The sequence below is a fragment of the Ahaetulla prasina genome, chromosome 1, assembly GCF_028640845.1.
Source record: "Ahaetulla prasina isolate Xishuangbanna chromosome 1, ASM2864084v1, whole genome shotgun sequence".
Classification (NCBI taxonomy): Eukaryota; Metazoa; Chordata; class Lepidosauria; order Squamata; family Colubridae; genus Ahaetulla; species Ahaetulla prasina.
In genome coordinates, this window is record NC_080539.1 from 26,930,734 (window position 1) to 26,951,488 (window position 20,755).

General features: G+C 42.2%; 1 protein-coding gene across 1 annotated transcript in view; it reads right to left on the bottom strand.

The window, feature by feature from the left end:
* Nucleotides 1–17,066, bottom strand: part of TSPOAP1 (TSPO associated protein 1) — a 92,883-nt gene extending 75,817 nt beyond the window's left edge. Inside the window, exons 1-3 of the mRNA XM_058164524.1 lie at nucleotides 16,187–17,066; nucleotides 3,710–3,817; nucleotides 452–580 (exon numbers count right to left, since the gene is read on the bottom strand). Of these exons, the coding sequence (XP_058020507.1) occupies nucleotides 452–580; nucleotides 3,710–3,817; nucleotides 16,187–16,474 (525 nt within the window). The 5' untranslated portion in view covers nucleotides 16,475–17,066. The remainder of the gene's footprint in view (nucleotides 1–451; nucleotides 581–3,709; nucleotides 3,818–16,186) is intronic.
* Nucleotides 17,067–20,755: the final 3,689 nt, after the last annotated feature.

A 20,755-nucleotide genomic window follows, 5' to 3' on the forward strand; every position in this document is an offset into this window, starting at 1 on the left:
TAAGGTTTCTGGTTGGGATTTTCCTAACCACATTTGGCCACACCAGGGATTAAACTGTAATTTTCTTGCAAACATTCCTATAGATTCTTCCATACAAAAATGACATTTGAGGAACGACCATTAATAAACTACAAAGAATATGTGTGTACATGCATGTGAAAGGTGAAAGAGGGTGAAAGATGAGAACTCTAAATTATCTAAATTGTGATTATCATAGTTGAGAAGAGATCAGAATTCCAGTCTCTGTAGGCTAGCTATAACAGACTTAATTCTTGATTCTGACAAGTCAAGAAAAGGTCAAAAAAAAGTATTCATTGCTTTTGAAAAAAAAAGTTTGCTTTTTAATGTCAAAAAGATTGTAGTAAACTGTGGTCACCTTTGTGGAGTGCCAAGCCTAACAAGAGGGGCAGCTTGACTGGGCTTGTCTGCCACCCAGGGTTGGCTCACTTACCACTCTGAGGTTGGCCTCTTGCAGCTTTCTGGCTCTCTCCTCCAGACGTTTTGCAATGACCGCCAGCTCTGCATTCTTCCTCTTCAAATGTCTCACCTTCTCCTGAGTCTCTGGGAAGCAGGTCTTACGCTGGAAAACAAAAAATAAGAGAGAAAGATCTGAACTGCCTTTCTGACCCAGTTTTACTTTTGGAGAGGGATCCATTTTGGGAAAATAAGTTCATTCAGCAAAGAGGGCAGTATAATCACCTTTTTTCTCCCCCAGGTATGGTAGGGTCCGTTGATGATTGCTTAATTTAGAACATGAGTCATAACCTGAGATGAAGGCAATCTAATTGGGTAGAAAGCAGCTTGAATGATGCATTTTAGGTTAAAATTTAAAATCTCCCAGCTGTTTATTAAGCTTAAAGCAACTTCAGAAATTCCACTTCAGATTTTTTATTTATTTATTAAATGTTCACACTGCCCATCCTACCTAAGTGACTCTGTGCGGTTTATAACAACATAATAAAACAATATAAACACATGAGTAAAAGCACAGATTAAAAACAGAATTAATTAACAAAGTTAATACCTACAAGATAAAAGTGAAATTCAAAAGGCTAAAGGTTGACAAGACAGGAGGAATATTCTCAAGCCATCAGCCATCCCCAAGGTTACAGATGAGATCCCATGCTAATTGGCAGAGACAGGTCTTTAGACTCTTCCGGAAAGCCAGAAGGGTGGGAGCTCACTTCATCTCTGAGGGTAAGAGGTTCGAAAGGGTGGGGGCAACAGCACAGAAGGCCTTTCTGCTAGATCCTGCCAGCTGAAATTCCGTCACTGATGGCATATGTAGAACATCCTCGCTGCTTGACCAGGTGGGATGGGTCAGTGTAACTGGGATGAGGCAGTTCTTAATGTATCTTGAGATTGCCATTGGTTGATCAAGGAGCTGGGCATATGCTCAATGTGGACTATGGTCAACAGAAGAACAGATTGGCTGTTCCTATGCTTCTTGTCCATCCCATCCAAGAAGGAAAGTCAAGCCTCACTGGCTTGCTTCTGCCTAAACTGGTCTACCTCTGCCTGCTTTTTCCTTTTAGGGATTGTTCCCTCCTCAATTGTCCCTGTATCCTACCTCTCCTTCATAGACACCCTTCCCTTTTTTTCTTTATGGTATCTTCTGAGCAATAGCAATAGCACTTAATTTATATACCGCTTCACAGTGCTTTTACAGCCCTCTCTAAGCGGTTTTACAGAGTCAGCATATTGCCCTCAACAATCTGGGTCCTTATTTTACAGACTTCGGAAGGATGGAAGGTTGAGCCGGTAAGATTCAAACTGCCAAACTGCTGGTAGCTGGCAGTCAGCAGAAATAGCCTGCAATACTGCATTCTAACCACTGTGCTACCGTGGCTTTTGAGACTATACATCTGGGTAGGGGATGGGAAAACAAAGTAGCATGCTTCACCCAGCCTGAGCAGAAACTGAAAAGGTTAACATAGGGAGATAAATAGATGTAAAGGTTGAATGAAGCATGAGCTTCTAGAGTGGAGGATGGTTCGTTGATTTAATAGGTCATTTTGAATCAACTGCAAGATTATTAAAAATAAACAAACCAACAGCTGACCAGCAGAGAATACTGTATAGTCCGATAGCCTAGCTTGAAATGGGTAGCAACTGATCGCTGAAGGGAAAAGAGGAATGGATGTCAGGCACTGCAGCCAATGAGAGCTGGAACTGCTACTAGACCTGAACAAAGCAGTGGAGACCATCTACTCTGAAGGGCAAGACATCTCAGGTCAAAAAGCAGCAGTTTTGAATTGCAACTGGAAAACATCTAAGTGGGACACACTTGCAATGGACTGAGAGTTGGAGGTAGGATGACATTATGTATTCCTGCATTCAAAAAGCAGTGGATTCAGAAAGCTCATACTAGTACACAAAGGGTCACAAAAATTCCTTAAAGTAGTAGTAAGCACAAAAGCTGGAGAAGAGTTCTGTGTGAGCAGGACTTCTTTCATTGTCTGAGATCTTGGAGAAAGTGTTCAAGTCAAAGCTGACAACTTCAGCCTTGTCCATTGTGATGATCTCCAGATAAGTGGAATTGCAATTGCCATCTTCCCCAGTTGCAGTAGAGACATTTGGAGGGGCACTAGGTTGGAGAATTTTACACAAGGTAGAGCATGCATGTAGAATCTGAGGCCCCAAGGTGTCATGTGCTCACCTTAAGTTTTAGGAGCAGCCTGCAGAACCCTTCCAAAAATACTGTTTAATCAATTGTATTCATTTAAAAACAGTGTCCTTGTTGTGTTGGCCTCATCCATTTCTTCATCCTGGCCTCATCTACATTTTGTAGCCTGGTTCAGCATACGGGTCCAGCCCTCCTGCCTCAACAGCATGGCTTAAGATAAGGCAGCTCCTTACAATCCAAGGTTCATCAGCCTTTTAAGGCAATACGGTACTTTCAAAATGTATTTAAGATTGATGGAGAAATGGGAGAACGATCTGAACCAAGCAGTCAGTAAGGAATTCTAACTGCAATTATAAAGCTATGGAAATCTTGCCCTTTCACTCAGTGGAAGTTTGGCAGGACAAAAGCTTGCTAAGTAGTACCCTGTTTTAATTAGCAGAAGTGGAGCGTGGCTTAGATATTCTATTTCAAGTGCCAAAACAGTTTGTTCAGCCCTGTGCTGAAAGCATTGGTCTGCATCATTTGGAACTAAGAGTTTCAAGCACCCTTTTTTAAAATTCCCTCAAATGTCATTGCAAAGGAACATCTTCGAAATTAAATAAACCCTCCTTGCTGCCCAGTACAGTAACTCAGGATTGTCAATTACAGATCTCCAGATAGTGTTGCACTTTTTTTTTTAATTTGCATTTATATCCCGCCCTTCTCCGAAGACTCAGGGCGGCTTACACTATGTTAAGCAATAGTCTTCATCCATTTGTATATTATATACAAAGTCAACTTATTGCCTCCAACAATCTGGGTCCTCATTTTACCTACCTTATAAAGGATGGAAGGCTGAGTCAACCTTGGGCCTGGTGGGACTTGAACCTGCAGTAATTGCAAGCAGCTGTGTTAATAACAGACTGTCTTAGCAGTCTGAGCCACCAGAGGCCCACTTCAATTTCCATCACTATCAGCTTTGCCTAATGACCAAGGTTGATAGGACTTGAAGCCCAACAACATCCAGAGAGCCATAGACTGGTCACTCTTGCTTGGCTAAACAACATTTGGGTGCAGTGTATTCAGCTCTTGCATGCCTCTTACCAGTAGACTGTTTTCGTTCTTCAGGCTGGCACAGCGCATCTGCAACTCCTCTAGGGCTGTCAAGAGCACTTGGTTTTGACGCAGAAGACAAGGGTAACTCACACCATACTGTAAAGCAGAAGGAGGAGTTAAAGAAAACACAGAAAAAAGGAGGAAAGGGGGGAGGATATTACTAGTAACAGCTCATTCTTTACTAATAACGCCACTAATTCCAAACCTTCCAAGAAAATTTTCCTATTCCACTTTTGTTTAGATGTGTTAACAACAGCTCCCAACATTTATAAACTTGAACACCAATTCATCTTGATTGGATTAGGATGGAGAGTGCTATGCTTACAAGATGTGTAAAATGGAACCAAATTCTTAATAGTTATCATGGGAAAATAACAACATACACTACTATGTCAATGTCATGCTGGTAGATTTTCTCCTCTTTTAGAGAATGGCTCCCACTGACTGCTATGATGAAATGTGTGATGCTCTTTCATTCTTAAGCGATACAATCTTCATAGGAGGTAGTAAGGATAGCTTCCCTGGGAAGGATCTTGCTTGGAATAAGAAAAATATTTGATCAAAGCTTCTTGCCAGATTCATTATACAGGATAAAAATGAGCCCTCTGATGGAGATGGGTACTTAAGAAAGTGTGAAATAAAACAAATAAGAAAATATTGATGATGATGATGATGATGATGATGATGATGATGATGATGGAATCCTATGATATGGAATCCTAAACTGCTTTCTTTCAACATTTTTAACCTAGTATTGCTAATCTATTGAACTACAAACCAAAGAAGCAGGGAGAATTAATACAAAAGGCTAAGCCAAAAATAGTCTAAACAAAATTAACTCTGAACAGCATTTAGGCAGTCTTACATCTGCCGGGTCTCTAACTGACCTGGTTAGACAGGTTGCGTGAACATTGTGGCAGAGATAGAGATCTAGCTTAATATTAGACAAAACTCCTAATAGCAACAGTAGTTTGTCAACAGAGCCAATGACCCAAAGAGATAGTGGACCTCCTTTCAGACAATGTGTCTAAGCATAGGCTGAACAACCCATCTGTCTAGGATGCTTTAATTTGGAGATCTGTACACAGCAGAGGTAGCCCTTGAGGACTTAAATGGCCCCTTACAATACAGTTGACAGAACATATTCAATAGGTCCATTAAATCGGGTGGATCTAGTAACATGGTCAAGGATGTTGTGTGAATGCAAGTTTGGCTTTCATATATATGTATCACCCTCATCACCTCTCATTAGCAGCCATGCGCAGTGAAAAATCCAATTCTGGCAAATACTGTCTCCTTTGCTCTTGATTTTCCACATCATTATATTGTAACTGGTTATCATGTCTTTGGAGTAATAGACAAATCCTTTTTCAGAAACATTATTCAAACATCCTCTGGCTTTTTTCCCCCCCTGATTGTTTGTTTAGGGAAAGGGGGATTTGGGAACTTTTGGCTCTCTCCCAAAGCGACAGTAGTTAATCTAGCTGCGTCTCCACGCCTCTGAACCTTCACTGATGATGGCAGACGCACTGAAGGTACGCAATAACTTCAAGGCATCCACAAAATATACACCCACAGAGCATTTTTGTCCTTCCTTCCCAGTCTTACAGCTGCAGGGCTCAGTAAATAAAACAGATATAAAAATCAAAGGCAAAATAATAATAATAAAAAATCTTAGATGCGTTCTTCTTAACACTGTAAAGGGTGATAGATCTCCCCAATGTGGAAGAATCGTATTTTTTAAACTTTCTTTTGCTGTTATATAAAGCAAGCCTTTGGGGCACGTGCTGAGTGTTTTCCCCTGAGAAATAGCAACCTCATGTTAGCCTTTTAGAGGAAAGCAGCAGCCATCCCCCACCCCCACCCCCGACTTCACTAGATCCCATTCCCATATCCATGATTGAAAACAAGGTACTGTATGCATGAAATGTTTGAAAACTCAAGAGTAACAGCATTTTCCTTTATTTTTAGAAGTATAAATGAAGCAATATTTTCTGTTGCAGTCTGTTGCCTGCAGGGATGTAGGACTTTCACCTCTTATAATGCCCCAGCAAACAGGTTAAGGAGATTGGCAGCTGTCCAGTTTTGAGGAGGTAGCTCTTAAATGGAATGTTGCACGGCCACTCTTACCCGTGGGATGTATTCATACAACACGTTTTACCAGGTCACTCCTACCAGTGCATGCCAACCTTCCTCGCTTATTAGCCTGAAGACTCAAATCCAGGAAGCCCCCACTGGCACTTGCACAACATCTGCCCAAGAACTTTAACATCAATTCCCAATGGAAAGCTAAATGGGTCACTGAATGTCCAGTTATAGGAAGACATATAAATGACCCCCACAAAAATGTTTATGGAGCTTCTCAGTCATCCAGACCATGGATGTCCTAAAGGTGCTTTTTCAAGAAGCAACTGGAGCATCTGGTTTTTCTTTTGAAGACGTTTTGCTCAGTGGTGAAATCCAAATTTTTTTACTACCAGTTCTGTGAGCATGGCTTGGTGGGCGTGGTGTGGCTTGTGGGCGTGGTGTGGCTTGTGGGCGTGGTGTGGCTTGTGGGCGTGGTGTGGCTTGGTGGGCGTGGTGTGGCTTGGTGGGCGTGGCTTGGTGGGCATGGCAGGGGAAGGATACTGCAAAATCTCCATTCCCAACCCACTCTGGGGCCAGCTGGTATTTGCCATCTCTCCAAACTACTCAAAATTTCCGCTACCGGTTCTCCAGAACCTGTCAGAACCTGCTGGATTTCACCCCTGGTTTCGCTTCTCATCGAAGAAGCTTCTTCAGCAGAGCTGAAGCGAAAGGTCTTCAAAGAAAAACCACAAAGTCCAGTTGCCTCTTGAAAAAGCATCCTTGGGACCCCCCCCAAAAAGGTGCCAGGCTTTGAACTACCATATCTCTCTGTATAAATGGAACATAGCAACCTCCCCTGAGTGTGATTGCTGGGTGCCACGTCAAACTGTAGATCACATCATGACCAGCTGTAAACTGAGGGCAGATATCTGACTTTTTAAAATATAAACAATGCTGCGCTCCAATGGTTAGATGGCCTAGACATTGGTATTTGAACATAGATCTTTTTGACATTTATATTTTATTGGGTTCTACTAATCTAGTTGAAATATTAATTTATACTGCTAGTGCGTGTATGATATGCCATAGTCTAAATAAATAATAACCAGGTCAGATCAAGACTTAGCAACTGTATTCTCAGATCATTCTAAGCTTGCTTGTCACTAATCAGCTAGTTTAATTTATAGCTTAGCATCTTATGGAAGCCCAGCCAACCTATTAAGTTATGATTCCATATATTATGAAAGTGCATTAATTAATTCAATGGCCAGTTTATGCTGGTTGTGTAAACAGAACTGTAATATTCATTGCGTGCAAACATTTGACATGTATGATTTTTATTCTTTCAGTAGGAGGCATAGAGTGAGTAAAGGGATACATGTGGGGTAAAAGGTATACGTAAATTTCTTGGAGGTCATAAGCAGCCCTCAGGCTCCGGGCTGTGCTCATCTGCCCTAGGCAATCTCTCCGTGATTCAGCAGCATACCAAATACTATCGTTTTGCAGCCTAGCAGGAATTACCCCTTGCAAAATCTTTGAAGAACTCAGATATAATTAAATTCATGCTGTTCCAGCAAAGCGTGGTGCATTTTAAGGCAGCCAGTTGCACTTTCAATCCTCCCTTAGCCACCCGTCTGTTTGAATTCTTTTTGTATGAGCAACGAATGTTCCCTTCAAATCGACTAAGGACTTTAAAAAACTGCTATGCATTCAAGGTTGAATCTCGCAGAATGAGAAGTAATTGGCTTCTCTGAGAGGATAGGTCATTTGATTCTGGAAAGTGGTGACATCCCGAAGAGAATGAATCAAGCTGACATATTAAGACTACAAATCTGGGGCACATAGCTGAGCAGCCTCTTTTACCGTATGGCAGATCTGTGCAGGATGCAAACGATGATGAATTGTAGATCCTTCATCCTTGCCTTCAGATTTATGGAGGGTTGCTGCGCCTTGAGATATGCCTGGGACCCACCAGATTTCTCTACCTGCTCCCTGAAGTCTCCCCGTCTAATTCCTCACCTGGGTCCTGGGATTCTAAAACATTTCCCCAAGTCTTTCCTTTTTTTTCATCTCCTCGCCAATATGCAAATGTCTTTAAGCATTTCTTCATTCCTGATGAATGAGGGCAAATATACGTGTCCCAGGATAATGTTGCAAGATCCAATTTGGGTCAGTCAACGGGACCAGAGGTTTTGTCTTCCGAGCTTTCAGACTCGTGCTGGAGCCCATCCTCAGGGAACTTCTCTGTTTGCTTTGGGCTGTTTTGTGGCCAAAGATTACCATAAGAGGCCAAATTATGCACTGTAAAGATCGCATAGAGCTGGGAGATACTTCCAATGTTATCTATCAGATCCCCCGATTGCCCTTGTAGACAATGTAGGACAGACTGGGAGGAAGCAAACCACCAAATTGCAAGAACATAAACGAGAGGTTAGATGAGGAGACTCAAACTCATTGGTAGCCTCACATTGAAATAAACAAGGACATACATTCAATTTGGCAGCAGCTAAGATTGTTGGACAAGCAAGCATAAAAACAGCCATGGAAGTGATGGAGCCTGGGAAATGGCTCCGTGGTCAATCAATAGGAGTGCTGATTTACCACCAGTTTATCAAGTACTTAGGAGGCGAGGGCATGGCAGCACAAGGAAATAACAGCCAACCACTTAATAGCCAGCCATCAACACCCCAATCTACATCTAAAAAGCTACACACCATAAATATCACACACAGAACATCCCAAAGACCACAGAGAAATATGTGAAGATGGGCTTAGCACAATTCCAAAAGCTCAAAAGAGAAAACCTCTGATCCTAGTGATCAACCCAGATTGGATCCTGCAACTCCTTTCCTGAATCTTGAATCTCATCTCCCCCTTTGCTATTGAGCTGGGATCATCCCTCGCTATTGGCATGCAGCCTCCAATATATATATCTGGGAAAATGTGAGGGAAAACAGATTGTTCAGTGCTGTATCAATCCGTGGAATCAATAATCACAAATTGCTGTACTGATCAAATGATACTATATTGTAAAAAGATTATTAGATATTGTAAGAGAAGAAATATAACAATGGATATTGAGTTGGACCACAGGCTCACTCCCACATTAAAGATCTTTAAGTTCTTCTCTTCTACATAAATCAACATCAGAGTCATGATATTAAAGAGGGACTATAGTTCAATAACATTTACTCATACGAAGAGTCTTATTGGATTGGTTCCAAAGTTTCGCTGGTTTTGGTTCTGGCATTGCCCCAAAGCAGGTAAACAGAAGTTACTGAGAAAGCAGCAAATGGGCCTCTCACATGCTTCCAGATGTGTAATTCCCAGTCAGGGTTTGGCGATACTAGCTGATATGAATGGGAGTTTAATTTCAATACGTTGAAAGAACAACGTATATTTTGTAAGAACAACATTCATTGTTTTTCTCTCTGCAGCACTGGCTGCTCATACTCCAAGCAATATTGGATTTTTACTGGGGAAGGTAAGCCTATTGGAATCATTGAATAATCAAACATCATTTGGACAGGACATTGGAGATCATCCAGTACAACCTCTTACCCAGGGATCCATTACTATTGCATTCCTCCAGATGACCATCGAACCTCTGTTTAAGCCAGTCTTTCTCAACTTCAGCAGCTTTAAGCTAAGGTTGAAAAACACTGGTTTAAACGCTCCAGGGGTGAACTCATGTCCATAGATTGTTCTTCCAAAGTCTGAAAGGCTGACTCACTATTTTTCATTATTGAGATCATCAACAAGGTAGTCATTAAGTATCTGAACATCTCATTAGTGAAATTATTAAGCTCAACTTCCTTTTGTCCTCATTGCATAAGATCATATTGAATACACAGGCGGCACTCACATCATACAATTAATTTGGTTATTGGAACAATGCTTTTTTCTGGTTTTACCTAATATAGATAATTCTTCAGGTTTTTTAGAAGACAACACTGCTTTGCCATTTATCTTTGACATGGAGGTGGCTATGTAATTCCAGTGTGGAAGCACAGAATCTAGCACAATGGGGGATGCTGGAAAATAATTTTTATAATTATGGATGTCATTCTGTGACACGGCTCCATTTTTGGCGGTGCCTCTCTTGCTGCCAAATTCAATACACATTTTGTCCCACAAGGAACTGAGTACAGTTTAAATAGCAAAGACATAAACAAGATGAGCAATTAATATGAGAAAAATATGGCTCTCAACCGCTCCTTGTGAACTTCCAAAGCTATCTGGTTGATCACAAGAAGAAAGAGATAATTAGACCATCTTCAACTTTGCTGTATACCTACCCATGATAATTGAAAATAGATTCTCTACATTCAAAAATGACTCATCTAAAAGTAAAGGGAACATCTTAAAAAGAAGTTACTATTTCACTCTTCAGTTTTTCCAGCATTCCTGTTAGTCCTCCTTCTTCCACCAGAAAACAATTAAGAGAGGCAGTTTGGTCTCATGGTGAAGGCACCAGGCCTGCAACCTCATCTGGATGACTTTGGGTCAGTCAGTCTCTCAGTCCAACCCACCTCACAGGGTTGGTGTTGTGGGGAAAATAGGAGGAGAAAAGAGTGTTAGATTTCTTCTTCTTCTTCTTCTTCTTCTTCTTCTTCTTCTTCTTCTTCTTCTTCTTCTTCTTCTTCTTCTTCTTCTTCTTCTTCTTCTTCTTCTTCTTCTTCTTCTTCTTCTTCTGCCATATCTGTCATTGGACATTGGCAATCATGTTGGCGATCCTGTTTTTATCAACAGCTGCATGAAAAAATGCTTTTGAGTTTTATCCAAACCAATCCCTTAGATTTTGAAGCCATGATGCTCTTCTTCTGCCTGGACCTTGTTTGCCTTCGATCTTTCCTTGGAGGATTAAGTGAAGTATGCCAAATTTTTCTGGGTGTCCCATTCAAATGTCCAAAATATTCTACCTTTCATTTTTTTATGGTTTTGATGATTTTCCTTGGCTTTCCCAGGCAGCTTATCACCTCCTCATTTCTGATTTTGTCAACCCAACTTATAGGTAACAGCCACCTGTAAATCCACATTTCAAATGCTTCTAGTTTTCTACCTTACGTTATTTATAAAAATAATAAAGGCAGGATAAAAAAATATCTTAAGTTTTAAGGGCACCGTGATACACAGCACATGTTCACAGCCTGGGCTTCTCCCAAAGCTTGGTATGACCCTGATAATGTCTCCCAAAATTGCCAATGATTCAAACTTTGACAAGAAAAATCAGTAAACATGTGCAGAGCAAACATCTTTTTAATTAAGCTTAAATTTTATCTGAGCTAGCTTTTGTCCTGGTCTCTTTTTGAACTGACCTAGGAAGAAGGGGGACCAAAGCCTTTTCCCATCATGTTTTTCACGTAATGGGACCACTCCATCAAAGCTGATCACGATCAAGATGCTCTGTTCAATTTGGTCCATCCAATGTCTTGACTGCAGCAACCTGAGTTATGTTCTAGTGCTCAAACGCTTCCTTTGTCTGTGGAACATATTTGCATGCCTGAATGGGCAAAGTCACACTTAAATTATATCAGATAAACACCCAGCAACACCATCCATTAAAAATGGTAAACTCAGTTACTTTGGAACTTGGTTTGGTTTTGTGGCTCAATGGTTTGTTCAAATGTAGAAAATGCGAGACTTCAATATCCAGCTTAAGCATGTTGTGTAAATAACCCTAAATAGCCTCAATCATCTTGCCATATTCTCCCAGGCTGTTCACACAACATGCTAACCAGTAGTGGGTTTCTAATCATTTGCCCCGGTTCAGGCGAACCGGTAGCGGCAGTGGTGAGAGGCTCTGCCCACCCCCCCAGACGTCATCATGGACACTCTGTGCATGCGCAGAAGAAGGTTCTGTGCATGCGCAGAAGGTTCTATACACACACAGAAGGCCCTGTGTGCACTCACAGTTCCGAACCGGTAGCGAAGATAAGTGAAACCCACTACTGATGCTAACACAATGGCTGGGTCTCCAAAACATACTGAACTACAAATTACATTTTAACTTAACAAAAGTTAACAAAAGTTATGCCTTGGAGTTACAATTCTTCCATATTTTCCCACCACTTTTCCCCACTTTATTCTTTTTAAGCAGAAAACAAAGCACTTAAGAGGAAAAAGAAAACTCTCTCAGCCCACCCCACCTCACAGGATTGTTGCTGTGGGAAAAATAGGAGGAGGAAGGAGCATTACATATGTTCACCACCTTAAATTACTATAAAATCAATAAAGATGGGATTAAAGCAGTGAGCCAGTTTGGTCTAGTGGTTAAGGCACCAGATTAGAAAGCGGAAGACCATGAGTTCAAATCCCATTTTAGCAGTGAAAGCCAACTGGGTGACCTTAACCAATCATTCAATTCATCACAATGTTGTTGCGGTGGGGAAAATAGGAGGGAGGTATGTTGGATGTGTTCACTGCCTTGAGTTATTTATAAAATAATAAAGGTGGGATTCAAATAAGTAAATAAATTTTAAAAAACAAATATCAAGAGAAGCAATTAAAAGACTCGCTGTCAGAATGCATTCTAATCTGTAGAGTTGCACCTTTCAAAATGCAAAGCAATTGATCTGACCCACACTCATGGATACAGCCACAATGCCACTTTCCCCTTTAGCATCCAGTTCTCTAATCCCAACGAGCAGCTTTTCACTGCAGAAACATCTCCCACTGTAGCATCTATGAATTCAAAGGAAGCTTCTCTAAAACCTGTTCAAAGGGAGGCTAGGATGTACCTGTAAGAACAGGGTTTCTGTTGCCCTTGAGCACCACTAATTACCTCTTTCATTCCTTCTCTCCTTCTGAGCTGCTAAAAAAATGTATCTGGTAGCTTCTTAGCTTGGAAACAAATTCTAGTCTATCATTGAAGCCAGAATACTGTCTACAATATAGTGAAAAACTGAAATCCAGAGATTTTTATTTTATTTTATTCAATCACTATGGCTGCCCATATGTCTAAAGGTAGCTAACAGCATTAAAAATGGCAAATATTTTTCTTTTTTTTAAAAACCCATAAACCACCTAACACACACACACACAATAAGAGACTCTATAACACAGGATCAAAATTCACATAAACATTAACATTACTGGCTCACACAGTATCCTGGCCCATGAACTGCTAGGACATCAAGGCCTTTTTAAAGGTCAGCCAGCTCAGGACCATTCAGATTTTGGGGGTGAGGGTAGGGATGTTGCTCCACAGAGCAGGAACAGTGACCAAAAAAGCCAGCTTCCCAGGTCTTGAAAGATCAACTATCTTCTGGCTTCCCATCTATGTGTGAGAGATGGGTGGGGTATCAGCTTGATCAATTGGTAAGCACCATGCAACATGTTACTCTAAAATGTAAAGTACTAGCTGTGGAAGGAATCACAAATGATAACACAGATCAGAAAGTCTCTATTTCAGGAATCTAAAGTAAAATTCTCCTTATTTATCCCAGATTTTTCATTATGCTAGATATCTAAAATTGAACATGTTGGAGACTCACATCCTATCAGGAAATTATACCTAACTGGCATAGATACTCTCAGTATGCAACCACTTTCTAGAAGACCAAGGAAGCATACTCAGCAATTAAAAATGCCTTGATTTATAGAAAAGCATGGAGCTAGATTAAAATCAAGGGGTAAGGGGCTCATTAAAAACCAGGGTGCTTTGATCCAATGCAGGGATCACTCAAGGGCCCCGCCTCTTTTTTGTGTCACCATTGTAATTGCAAGGAATCCAGACTATTTCCCCCTATTAAACAGCATCCAATGCAGTAAGCTTCTCGGGAATATAAAAATAGCTTTTGCTCTCCTTATAACAGTCCAAATCACATCAACAGCAAAACAGCTTGCATTTTTGGTGGATTTCAGGTCATCGTTTTTACAAAAGGGTTGGAGCTAAATCCAGGATGCTTCTGCTTAGAAAGTTCTTCCTGTAACTGAGACCATGAAGTAGAGCCACTCCCAAAAGTAGGCAGTATAAGCAGAGATGTGTGCAGATTGTTTTAGATCCATTGGGTCTGTTGAGTTTTGCTTTGTGGTTTCTGATTCAGAAGGGCGGGCGGGGATGGGGCGGGACAGGACATGGGACAATCAGTAAGTCTGATTTAGGACTCTGAAATTCACCTTTCCTTCTCCAGTGACCTTAAAGCAAACATAGCTCCCACCCCCACCCACCCCCAATGTGGGATAACATAATGACTAAGGAGAAGCCCTGATTTCATCTAGCCGTTCTTCACCAAGCTTTGATGCTTCTACATACCTTCTGTAATAGTAACAACAGCTAACTAAAGGGTATTTCAAATCAACTGAGATAATAAAAAGAATATTTTTGAAGGTAGATTTGTATATATGCCTTACAAAATTTATTAGTCCTTACAACATACACATATATGCAAACACTATATATCAAAGGAGGTTTTGCATTTATGTCCTCCCTTTCTTCCAGAAGTCACAGTGGAATACATAGCATATTTTCTGTCTATTTTTCTCCAGAACAACAATCCTGTGAGGTGGGTTGGGCTGAGGCACTCTCCCAGACCTTCATTTCAGCATGTAGAAGATAACAGTAGATGGAAACAGCCCTATCCATTTTACTAATCTCATTCTCTTAAAAATGGATCATTCATAGGTGTTTCTGGCTAGTCTGCTGGTGGACCACATGAAAGCATAATATGATAAGAGGAACTTGGCTGCATCTGATCAAAAGGTTTCTTTCTTCATCTGATCCAGCTCCTTGTTTCTCAATAGCTGAGTCTGCACAAATTAGACTAAAATTGGGGAGGGGGGCTTATAGATTGGGGTTCAGCATTTTGAATAAATTCAATTCATTATATTAAACCATCATGTGATATATTTATCTGAGTACAGCAGAGAAAATGCAGGAACAAATTGCATTTTGTTAACCTGGCTTTTGGGTTTAGCATGTTGAATAATACTAGCAGTTGAAAGCAAACTGCCCTGACTGTTCACATGCTACCGATCATATGTTCAACGTTTTCCTAATGACATTTAAAACCCTAAACAGTTTAGGAACCCACTATTAAGAGGGAGAATTTGTCCCAGTATATGCAAACCTGAAAACTAAAACCTGCAGGGTGGTTCCTCCTTGGCACCTCAAGGTTAGGAAAAGTGGGGGCAGAGAAAAGGACCTCTTCTGTTGTGCAACCCCAAAACAAATGCCCCTTCTTGGAGACTAGGATAATAGCCACTTTGCTTACATTTCTATGACCAGTAAAGACTTTTCACTCTATCATTTGGAACTTAAAAACCTCAGCCTGGTAATGCCCTGTTGATTCTTGTCAACATCTGTGTCTCTTGATTATGTTAGTAAGGTAATTGCTGTGTTTTACCCCCTTATTTTATGGATTGTATCCTACCCCATCCTAAAGACAATGTGCTAGCTATAAATATTAATAAATTAGTAAACCCAACCAAGTGTAGCTGCCGGATGCTTGCAAAGAGGTCTATCAGCAAGGCATAGAGGCAGCTTCTCCTTCCTACTGCTGCTTCCCATCCATTAAGTACATCATTTCTGAACAAGTCGATTGCATGTAGCCATAACAGTTAATGGACCCTGCTGCATCTTTGCCGGAAAATAAAGGGGCTTCTTCTAGCTTTGGAAGGTCCTTCCAATGGGGTTTTTAAAAGGCAAGGATGCTGCAGCTGGTATGCCATGTGGAAAATATGGTTCCTCCTTAATGTCTTCCTATAAGGTTTGCCACCTCCTTCCTTGCAGCCAAAGGTTTGTAACAAGAAGACACCCCACTTCCCATGAAAAAGAAGATGGTTATAATTTTGCATTGGTTACCAAGGGCAGAAAATTCCAGCGTAAAGTGAGAGCAACCTAGGAGGAGCTACACAGGATCAGACGAAAGGGTCCATCTACTCCATCCACAGTATTCGGTTTCCAGCAGCAACCAACAGCAATCCTTTGCCTCCTACTCCTAGTAAGATCCAAAAGGCTTCCAGGTCCTATTTTTGGCTTCAGCACTTGCAATTAAAATAAATTATCTTGAGAGACAAGAGAGGCAAAGCAGTGATCCTCTATGCTCTAAAAATAATAATGAACTTTTGCATCTCATACATCATAAAAGATGCTCCAAATTGCCTGCCACCCATCATCCTATAATGTTGTAAGACATTTCCACCTATCAGCTGGAGCCGGACTATCTCGCACAGATTAGACAGTAAGGCAGGAAAACTCCGCAGGCAGAAACAACCCTGCCGGTTCCTATCTGAAGCCAAGCAAGCGCTTCTGAACATGTCATCAGTCTGGCATCCTCCTAACACTTTCAGGGATAGACTGCCTCTGAGCATGGAAGCTCTCCCTCGGGAAATCGCACACAACCGTTTGCTTTCCCGCACGGAGAACGCACAATACTAGACGACCCACCTCCTTACCTGCACCGGTGCCTCCCCCGGACAACCTTCTTCTAACCCTTCGGCCGGATACACTTCAGTGCTCCCGGACACTTGCTCCGAGCACGGAGAGCTTCCCCGAGACGGGACTTCCAACTCCAGGGCTGTCTGGGTCCCTTCGGCTCCGCCAGGGCTCCCGGCACTTTCCGGCATCGCTCCTACCAAGATGTGCTGCCCTCCTCCGCGCTCAGCTGCGCCTTCGCCGGTCTTGCTCCGCGCCCAATCCTGGAGGAGCTGCGCGTCGGGCTTCCCCCAGCCCTGCCTCTTCATCTCTCGGCGCGGAGCAGCAGGGGCGACGTTCCCTTCGGACTCGGCTTGGAGGAGGCGGCGGAGGCAGAGGAGGCGGGAGCGGTTACCGCAGCGAGACCGACGGCGGGGCTGGGGGCGCGCGGGCTGTCGCTGCCACGGGACTCGGGGACCCGCGCTGGCATCCCAGCGCCAGCCCAAGAGCAGCGTTTGAGGGAGGGAAAGAGCGGAGCTGCTGCAGCTACTTCCCCCGCCTGAGTGGAAGGACCAGGCGGCGGCTCCTCGGCAAGAGGGGCTCGGCTCGCGCCTCCTTCGCCTGCTGAGCTGTCACTGGTTTGGCAGCAGCAGGAGGAGGAGCCGGTGGTGGCGGCGTCCCTCGCGTTCCGCTATAGTACAAAAGGTTCAGGGCTCCAGCCCGCTTATACCCTCGCTGACGGCGGCTCTTCAGTGCCTTTTGCCGGCACTTCTCGGCGGGCTCGCTCGGCGCATCCACGGCGCTCGCTCCTTGAGCTTCGGGCCGCCGCCTCCGCCGCCGCCGCCGCCTCTTCGTTCTCCGGTATGCTGTCGGACTACGGAGGTTTCGTCCGGCCGGACGGCTGCCTCATGCTCAGTCTCAGTCTCCGTCGCCCCCGCCCCCCCACCCCCACCCCCGGGGACCGGCTCCGGGACCAACCGGCCGCCTTTGGCTTCCCCAACCGGCTGGAGCGAATTTCCTCAGGCTTTTGGAAAGGAGAAGAAGCCGCAGCCGAGCTAGAGAGCCGCCGGCCGCGGGTTCTTGCGAGCCCTCCAATAAGAAGTGGTTCAGGCGGTTTCCATGGAAATGGTGGCAGAATGGAATGGGGGGGGGGGGCGGCGCGCGCGGGCTGGTTATGGATTCGAGGTTCCGGGACTGCAGCAAAGCGCCGCCGCCGGGCGAGGAAGGAACTTTGGGTGGCGGGGGACGAAGCGGGAGGCTGCCTGCGACCCAAAGCTGTCTTCTCCTCTCCGGTCTCAGGGGTCGCGGAGAGCCCTTTGGCAAGCGCAGGCCACGGTCCCTTGGCTCGGGCTCTTATTATCCCTTGTTAAACCGGTCTTGTCTTTGGTCTTGCCGAAAGGGAAGCCAAGTGGCGCTTTGCACCACAAGGTAGCCTCTGATTTCGTTGCCTTTGGTCTGGCATTGGCAGGAAGTGTGAACCGAGTCAACTGTAGTTTATTTATATTTATATTTATAATTTATATTTATTTATTTGTCAAACATGTATAAGATAACAGATATAAGTATAAACATGATTATAGAATAGAATAGAATAGAATAGAATTTTTATTGGCCAAGTGTGATTGGACACACAAGGAATTTGTCTTGGTCCGTATGCTCTCAGTGTACATCAAAGAAAAGATACCTGCATCAAGATTCTGCAACCCAACAAGAAAAACACAGACTTCAGAGGATAATTAGAACTGCAGAAAAAATAATTGCTACCAACTTGCCTTCCATTGAGGACCTGTATACTGCACGAATCAAGAAGAGGGCCGTGAAAATATTTGCAGATCCCTTGCATCCTGGACATAAACTGTTTCAACTCCTACCCTCAAAACGATGCTATAGAGCACTGCACACCAGAACAACTAGACACAAGAACAGTTTTTTCCCGAAGGCCATCACTCTGCTAAACAAATAATTCCCTCAACACTGTCAGACTATTTACTGAATCTGCACTACTATTAATCGTTTCATAGTTCCCATCACCAATCTCTTTCCACTTATGACTGTATGACTATAACTTGTTGCTGGCAATCCTTATGATTTATATTGATATATTGATCATCAATTGTGTTGTAAATGTTGTACCTTGATGAACGTATCTTTTCTTTTATGTACACTGAGAGCATATGCACCAAGACAAATTCCTTGTGTGTCCAATCACACTTGGCCAATAAAATTCTATTCTATTCTATTCTATTCTATTCTACAACACTTAATGATAGTCATAGGGTACAAATAAGCGATCAGGAAATAAAGACCTCTTAGGAATGGGGTGAGGTCAACAGTAGACAGTCTTAAGGTTAAAGTTATCAGGGTTTGGGGAATTAACCACAGAGTCAGGTAGTTTACTCAAGAATTGTGATTAACAAAAACATTGTAGGTTTCTTCCGCGGATGAACCCAGCCACAATCTAATTCCTTGGAAAAAGCAGGCTAGGATGGGCAGGAGCTTCTGGCTGAATGTTGTAAGCTATCTAGAATCGCCTTGTGGGGAGAAGGGTGGCAAACAAATTTAATAGATAATAATTCCTTGTCTCAAGTGTAACCAGCCGATTATAAGGCATGGGTTTTCAGGACTCTGGATATTGGCTCAGGTAATTGGCTGCCGTTGACAAAGGAATGTTATGAAAATATGAAAATATCACATGCACACACACTATACTATAACCATGAACAACAAAAGGGCAGTTTTCATCCTACAACCAAATTAAGCTGCCATATCTTAAGATTCTTAAGGCCAGTCTCTGATGTTGTGAGGAAAATAATAGAGGATTATGTCCATTGCCTTGATCAATATGAACTTCAGGGTATATATCTAATAAATAAAATAGAAATACACTGTAAATCCATTTTGGACAATATTGTTGACTCTGTTGGAAGCTTTCAAATGGGCATCTCCCATCCTCCTTAATATGGTTGTGTTTTGTTTGTTTTCTTTTTATTGGAGGTTTGAGGATTTGAACCTTGGGATTTCTCTTCCTAAATTGATCATTCAGGTCACTGCTTAGCATTCATCTTTCCCAATCTGTTGTCAAGTTTAGTTAAATGGTTAAGACACCAGGCTAGAAATTAGGAGATTGATTTCTAGTCATACCTTAGATATGAAAGCTGGCTGGGTGACTTTGGGCTAGTCACTCTGTCTCAGCCACAATGATGTCAGACTTGGGTGAAAAACCTTTCAGTCAATTCCTGTTGCAACCAATGGATCCATGTTCAGTTGATCTAAAAGGCTCTTTTTTTAAAGTGGACCATGCACTTACGAGAAAATGCTAGGAAAGGGGGAAAAAAACTGGTGTCCTCCAGTTTGGTTCAACCGCAACAGTCCAAATTTGATACCAATTTGATTCATATATGCTAAGCCATAATGGGGTTTTGTTTTAGCTTGGTGGGTTGTTTGTGGGTTGTCATCAGCAAAGGAAATGTTTTACGGCATTCTGTATTCTGTCATAAATTGTTTTAAGATAATTTTTATGTCATAAAGTATTTTATAAAATTTGCTGAATTTCAATTCTATAGGAATTATGGATCCCAGATTTTGGATGCATTCTGCAAAGTACATTTGATGCATAAAGATGCATTTGAGTACATTGGTTCAAAGCCACTGCCCTGCGATGCTCTGTTTCATCCAGTTGCACCTGTAACCACAGCTGCACCCAGTTCCATCTCTGTTTAAACCACAGTCAGAGGCTGCGGGAACACAATTGTTAGTAGTATGTAGAAATGCGGATGTACAAAGGTTATACATCCGTTCCTGTTCTGGACTATACTATTCTGTCAATGGTCCAGTGATTTTGTAAAAGTTAGTTCGTCAAATCAGAAAATTGTGGTGTTCAAGATGGCATTCCAGATGAGACAAGCTGGTTTCAGAATGAGCACCACTCCCTGAATACCACAAACTGTTTCCAGTTCAGAAGATTAACTCCTGGAAAAATGCCAGACCACCCTAGAGCAGCAGCATCAAAGGGAAGTTCTATTCTTTCAATAGTATGTTTTGCTTATGCTGAGTTCATACCATTGGAAAGGGGACAAATCAAATCTTTAATTGGGGGTCTAGGGATCCCTTGGGGGGGGGGGAAACAAGGCCAAGAGCTGAAAATCTGGAGGAGGTAATATACTGGAGGTGCTCATAGTAAAAATTACTTCCTTTAAATAGTGGCTATTAACAAAACAGTTGCTCAGAATCGTTTTTAGGGAATCTGCAAACATGGATCTGAAAAATATAACAATTTATTTTCCCTAATCTCTAACTGAAATTTAGCTTTTAATACAGTCATGTATGTTGGCAAAGTGATTTATGGTCTGCAGTTTCCGGGGAAAAAAATTGTTAATTTTAATCACTCTCACTATCAAAAAATTCTTAAGCCCTTAAAACAGTATATATTGTCTTGTTATTGATCTAAGAGATGAGTAAAAAAACACGCACAATACTATACATTTGTTGTTTTTTTAACATTTTGAATACCATATTTGAACAGTATGGTTTCCTTTCTAATACAACTATATCTATTCATTTTTAGATGGCCCATTACCCATTTAAACTCATTTTTTCTGAGGTTTCCCCAA